At 36.4% G+C, this 7,250-nt stretch overlaps 1 protein-coding gene across 1 annotated transcript in view; it reads left to right on the top strand.

The window, feature by feature from the left end:
• The first annotated feature begins 2,609 nt into the window (after positions 1-2,609).
• Positions 2,610-7,250, top strand: part of UMPS (uridine monophosphate synthetase) — a 21,782-nt gene continuing 17,141 nt past the window's right edge. Inside the window, exon 1 of the mRNA XM_011368410.2 lies at positions 2,610-2,834. Within this exon, the coding sequence (XP_011366712.1) occupies positions 2,619-2,834 (216 nt within the window). The 5' untranslated portion in view covers positions 2,610-2,618. The remainder of the gene's footprint in view (positions 2,835-7,250) is intronic.

The raw sequence follows: 7,250 nt of genomic DNA, 5'->3' as shown, positions 1-7,250 counted from the left end.
CACGAATATTTAGCATAAGAGTTCCATCAATGCCTGACTTCTATCAAGAATTGAATCCACATCCTGGACTACATAATCTCAAAGACTGCCATTATGAATTTGAAGTTAACAAACATATTAACACTAACTTAAGCCATATCTGTCATCTGTGTTCGATTTTTTTTTTTTTTTTTTGGACCCTGGTGCTTTTACTTCTGTTTCTGCCAAACTTTGGCCTACTCTGTGGGGAAAGTGAGTAAAACTAGCAGTTAGGACAAATGTGAAGACTGTGAAAATATTAAACATACTCTTCAGAATGACATCCTAGTCAGAGAATAGTAGTGATCAAAGTGCAAACTGTTGGAAAATATGGATATATGTACATCTGTACATGTATATAGTGTATAATATGTATGTATATGTTATTGCTCATATGCAGAAATCTATCCATTTGAATACAGCCCAGGTGGGTCAATTTTTCTATTGAAAAACCATTCAGGGCCATTCAAAACCATTAGGGCTGATGGGTAGAGTTAGATTCTACTCATTTAGGAATTATTTGCTATCTTTTGAAGTCCACAAAACCAAATGAACAAAGCCTGAAACATAATGATGCTGAAATATCATTTAGATTATTATTCTGTTTATCTGGAGTCAGAGCATCTTTATATTTGAATTATTAAAAGTTGGTTTGCAAACTCCATTGGCACCTTTTGGATTTGAGTGACCCCTCCCCACCAAGTCTTTTGAGAGTTTGGGGTGGGCTTCTCTTGCCATTCAGATAAAGGGCCTTATCCATAAGTGGACAGGTTTCCCCATAGGGACCATTACACATATACATATAAGTACATACTTCCATCAGGCTTATAGCAATTGATTTACAATCACTCCACAGTATTGATAAATAGCTCTATATTTTCAAGGTGCAGAAGAATTCCACAGCCTTAATTATTTCAGTGTCTTGCTGGTCTGCCTTAAGTGTATCTTCTGGATTTTGGTTGTCTTATTACTTTGAAATTTTTCTGCAGTTGTTCATTTTGTATGCATACAACGTCGTTTTATAAAGGTAGGTTGTAAATATTTCATTTGTAAGTCAAATTCACTCACGTGTAATGTTGTAAAGTGATGACCTGCTGTCTTGTTATTACTACAGTAAATGTTATGTTATGGATGAAACTTCAAAATGTACATCTCACAAGTTATGCATTACTATAAATATAATATACTAAAGATGTTATTTCCGGTGGTCTTTTGTTTTCATTCTAATTCAAAACTTTGTTTAAAAAAAATATTTTTTTTCTCTTTCCCTAAACATATAAAAGCCTTGACAAGGTAAAAATGTCACATTATTTTTACGACACTTTTAATCTAGCATTTTGGAAAGAAAGCAACAGTTTTGCAGCCTGAAGTATTCTAAGGCATTTCTCCATCCAAAATCATCAAGTAAGCCTCAGGTGTGCATTAACTTCATTCTGGTGTTTCAAGTGGCAACTTTTTTTTAGCAAATTGGCAGGCCTTAGGGGCTGGATCTCACTAGTTTATGTATGATAGTGCCGACTTGAGGAATCTGGATTAACCTTTGCAGACCTGATCCGGCTTTAAAAGAGTCTGCGTGTGCCATCCAAATACAAAAAAGACTGATTCATAGTACGCTGTCAGTTAGCTAGAGTGTTAGAGATGGAAGTTTTGGGATTTTTTAGCTCATTTTGCAAATAACATAATGTTTTAACATTTGACCTCTATTTCATAAAGATTTGCATTTATTTGAAATGAGAAACAACTGTCAAGGCACGGGCTCTTCACACTAGCTGGTCAGCACATTCTCTTCAGAGAAAATACACAGATAAAAAATATTAAAGTGAAATCAGAATCAGTTTGATGAGTAACAACCATTAGTCTTATGGTTTTAAGGGTTATTTTCCTTAAAGTATTGCCTTCTACACATAAAATTTTCCCCTACTTCAAGGGATTTATTTGTAAAGAACAAATACATTTGCATTTTCAGATTGGCTGGTAAGGTTACCCTTCTGGATAACCCTGATACGGATCAATTCATCCTCTACTCTCTTCCTCACATGTTGTACATTTACTATGTGCCAAGCGCTTGAGCTACTCTAAGGAGACTAAACATACATCCCCCTCTAGGTTACACAGAACCGACAGAAGAGGTAATGAACATGCTAAGCGCTTTATAGTCTCATGTACAAACTATGACATTGTCATGTGACAGATGCCATGAATAAAAGAATTGAGAAAAGGTCCCTGTCTTCGAGAACTTACACTCTATTTGTAGAAACGCGGGGGGGGGGGGCGCGGGGAGAGAAGGCTTATAACAGGAAATAACGACATGCTTGGCCAAGGAGTATAGATATTAAGAGGACATGGAGCTATAAAAAGTGGGCAGAATTTATACAATCTCTCTTGAAACGCCTGACTTCATGATCTTGGAGTCTATCTAACTATTCGGGGATTTAAACTCCAGCGATCCCATCCAGAGGCGGCCAGGTGACGTACAAACCTCGCCGCATTATTCGCCACAGCCACCGGAACCCCGCTGCCCAGGCCTCAGAGCCGCGCGCAGCAGCCCCGCCCGGCGGCCGGAAATAGGGGCGGAAGAGGCGGGCTTCTCGGATGGCGTCATGAGGGCGCCGAGGGCCTGGCGCGCTGGGGCTTTTGGGGCTAACGTGGAGTGTTTGGCCATGGCAGTCGCCGATGAGGATTTGGGGTCGTTGGTAACGAGTCTGTACGACGTGCAGGCTTTCAAATTTGGGAACTTCGTGCTGAAGAACGGTATCTCTTCCCCCGTCTACATCGATCTGCGGGGCATCGTGTCTCGACCACGTCTTCTGAGTCAGGTGTCAGCCCGGGAAAAGGGAGAACTGGGCTGGGTGGCGGAAATGGAGACCAGAAGATGGGGGATGGGGAGTGACAAGAGCTGGCCTGTGGGTGAGAGTAAAATAGCCTAGCAGGAGGGTGGGCCTGGGGAGTCGGTTTGAGAAGCCCAGAGTCCAGGAACTGTTAATATCTTAAAGGCCCAGAAAGCAGCCTGCTCATTGACCCACTGACGTTGACACGTGCTTTGCAAGAGTCAGGAACATCAATTTGGGGCCCTGTCTCTCATAGAAGTACTTGAAAGAGTTCTGTGTATTTAGCCTCGAAAAAATGGGATGTGTGGAAGAAAGGAAAAGATGGGTGGTGAGAATTAAGTAGTTGCTCAAACACTTGGAAAGGCTGTTACATGGAAGGGGGAATTCGATTTTGTACTGTTACCTGGAGCAAAAAACCTGACGGTGGACACTTCGTGAAGGCAGTTTTCTTGGTCAGCATAAGGAAACACTGTCTACAAATTAGAGATTTCTAGCACAGTGTTTCTCAAATTTTGACTATAAATGAATCACCTGGGAATTTTGTTAAAAGTCATGTTATGGTTGAGTAGATCCGGGACTCATTCTGGCAAATGACCAGTCTCTTAAAAATAAAACTTTTTAAAATAATTTATTTTTCAATTACAGTTCTCATACATCATTATACCAGTTTCAGGTATTCAACATAGTGATTAGACATTTATATAACTTTACAAAGTGATTACGCCCATGATTCTAGTACCCTTCTGGCACCATACGTAGTTATTGGAATATTGCTATGTTCCCTATGCTGTACTTTTCATCCTGTGACTATTTTTATAACTCACAGTTTGTACTTATTAATTCCTTTCACCTTTTCTGCTCATCTCCCTGTCCACCTCCCATCTGGCAACCATCAATTTGTTGTCTGTATAGAAATTTTTTCTGTTTTGTTCATTTATTTTGCTTTTTAGATTTCACATTCAATTCAAATCATATGGTATTTGTCTGACTTACTCAGCATCGTAACCTCTAGGTTCATCCATGTTGTTGCAAATGACAAGATTTCATTCTTTTTATTGCTGTATATATGTACCACATCTTCTTTATCCATTGATGGAAATCTAGGTTGCTTTCATATCTTGTCTATTGTAAATAATGCTGTAATGAACAAAGGGGTATATATATCTTTTTGAATTAGTATTTTTTTTTTCTTTGGATAAACACCCAAAAGTGGATTTGGAATTGTTGGGTCATATGGTATGTCTATTTTTAATTTTTTCACGACCTTCCATAATGCTTTCCATAGTGGCTGCACCAATTTACAGTCCTGCCAACAATGCACGAGGGTTCCCTTTTCTCCACATCCACATCCTTGCCAACACTTGCTTGTTGTCTTTTTGATAAGCCATTCTGACAGGTGTGAGGTGATTATCTTATTGTGGTTTTGATTTACATTTCCCTGATCATTAGAGATATTCATCTTTTCATCAGTCTATTGGCTATCTCTCCTCTTTGGAGAAATATCTATTCAGGTCCTCTGCCTATTTTTTAATTGGATTATTTTTTGATGTTGAGGTGTATGACTTTATTTTGGATATTAACCCCTTATTGGATGTATCATTTGCAAATACCTTCTTACATTCAGTAGATTGCCTCTTTCTTTTGTTGGTGGTTACCTTGTGGTGCAAAAGCTTTTTAGTTAGATGTAATCCCATTTGTTTGTTTTTTTTTTTCTTTGCCCTGGGAGACATATCCAAAAAATTATTGTTAAGACCAGTGTCGAAGGAGTTTATTACCTATGTTTTCTTATAGGAGTTTTATTGTTTCAGGTCTTATATTTAAGCCTTTAAACATTTTAAGTTTATTTTTGTATATGGTGTAAGAAAGTGGTCTAATTTCATTTTTTGGCAATAATCTGTCTAGTTTCTCCAACACAATTTATTGAAGAAACTGTCCGTACCCCATTGTATATTCTTGTCTCCTTTGTCATTCATTGACCATATAAGCATGGGTTTATTTCTGAGCTCTCTGTTCTCTTCCATTGATCTACTTGTCTGTTTTTGTGCCAATACTACGCTATTTTGATTACTCTGACCTTATAGTATAATTTGTTAGCAGATAGTGTGATACCACCAACTTTGTTCTTTTTCAATATTGCTTTGGCTATTTAAGATCATATAATTTTTAATATTTGTTCTAGTTCTGTGAAAAATTGGTATTTTGGGATTGTACTGACTATATAAATTTCTTTTGGAAATAGGGACATTTTAATGATGTTAATTCTTCCTGTCCATGAGCACAGTATATCCTTCCATTTGTATCTTTTTTAGTTTCTTTCTCCAGTGCCTTAGAGTTTTCTGAGTACAGGTCTTTTACCTCCTTGGTTAAATTTATTCCTAGGTATTTTATTTTTTTGATGCAATTGTAAATGGGATTTTTTTCTTCTCTTTTTGATGGTTTATTTTTGGTGTATAAAAATGCAACTGATTTCTGAATATTAAGTTTGTATCTTGCTACTTTACTGAAGTCATTTATTAGTCCTAATAATTTTTTGATGGAATTTTTAGGATTTTTTATATATAGTATCATGCCATCTGCAAATAATGAGTTTTACTTCTTTCTTTCCAATTTGGATGCCTTTATTTCTTGTCTGATTGCTGTAGCTAGGACTTCCAATACTATGTTGAATAAAAGTGGTAAAAGTGGACATCCTGTCTTGTTCCTGATCTTAAAGAAAAAGCTTTCGGCTTTTTACCATCGATCATGATGTTAGCTGTGGCTTTGTCATATATGGCTTTTATTATGTTGAGATATGTTCCCTCTATCTCCACTTTGCTGAGAGGTTTTCTTTTCCTTCTATTTTTTTTTTTTTATTATCATAAATGGATGTTAGATGTTGTCAGATGCTTTTTCTGCATGTGTTGATATGATCATATGTTTTTTATCCTTCACTTTATGTGGTATATCATGTTAATTGATTTGCAGATATTGAACCAACCTTGCATCCTAAAGGTTACTAGGGGAAATAAATCCCACTTGATTATGGTGTGTGATCTTTTTAATATATTGCTGAATTCTGTTTGCCAGTGTTTTGTAGAGGACTTTTGTATCTATGTTTATCAGGGATATTGGCCTATAATTTTCTTTTTTGTAGTGTCTGATTTTGATATCAGGGTAATTCTAGCCTCCTCAAAAAAAGTTTGGGAGCCTACCCTCCTCTTCAGGTTTTTGAAATGATTTGAGAATAGGTATTAATTCTTCTTTGAATGTTTGGTAAAATTCACCTGTGAAGCCTTCTGGCCCAGGGCTTTTGTTGGGAGTTTTTTTTAAATTACTGACTCAATTTCATTAGTAGTTATCAGTCTGTTAAGATTTTCTGTTTCTTCCTGATTCAGCCTTGGAAGATTGTATGTTTCTGGGAATTTATCTATATCTTCCAGGTTGTCCAGTATGTAGTATTTCCTTTTAACTCCTTCTGTTTCTGAGGTGTCCGTTGACACTTCTCTTTTGTTTCTGATTTTATTTATTTGGGCCCTCTCTCTTTTTTTTTTGATAAGTCAGGCTAAAAGTTTATCAATTTTGTTTATCTTGTCAAAGAACCAGCTCTTCGTTTCATTGATCTTTTCTATTGCTTTTTAGACTATATTTATTTCCACTCTGATCTTTATTATTTCCTTCTATTCACTTTGGACTTCTTCTTTTTCTAGTTCCTTTAGGTGTGAGATTAGATGGAGATTTTTCTTGTTTCTTGACTTAGGCCTGTATTGCCATAAATTTCGCTCTTATAACTGCTTTGGCTGTGTCCCATAGACTTTTGGTCATTGACTTTTCATTTGTCTCAAGGTATCTTTCGATTTCTTCCTTGATCACATTGTTAACCCATTTATTGTTTAGTAGCATGTTATTTAGCCTCCATGTGTTTGTGTGTTTTTCAGTTTTCTTACAATTATTTCTAGTTTCATACCATTGTTTTCCTCCTGTGTGTGTGTATACCTTAATTATTGTATTTACACATGATCTATTACTTTCATCTTTCAACCTTTGTAATATTCCTTTATTTAGTTTTGACCACTTCTTTCTACTTACATCCTTTTAACTTTTCTTGTAATGCTGGTTTAGTGGCGATGGACTTTTTTAGATTTTTTTAGCTTCAGTTCTAAATAATAACCTTGATGGTTACAGTGTTCTTGGTTGTAGGTTGTTCATTTCAGCACTTTGACTATCTCATGCTTATTTCCTTCAGGCCTGCAAAGTTTCTGATGAAAAAATGAAATGATAGTCTGTGTGAGCTCCTTTGTACATAATTAGCTGCTTTTTTCTTGCTACTTTTAAGATTCTTTGTCTTTAACCTTTGGCATTTTAATTGTGATGTGTCTTGATGTGGGCCTCTTTGGGTTCATCTTGTTTGGGACTCTGCTTTTTGGA

This window comes from Pteropus vampyrus, unplaced genomic scaffold (genome assembly GCF_000151845.1).
Source record: "Pteropus vampyrus isolate Shadow unplaced genomic scaffold, Pvam_2.0 Scaffold1, whole genome shotgun sequence".
In the NCBI taxonomy this organism is placed as follows: Eukaryota; Metazoa; Chordata; class Mammalia; order Chiroptera; family Pteropodidae; genus Pteropus; species Pteropus vampyrus.
This window is presented reverse-complemented; position numbering and strand designations above follow the sequence as displayed.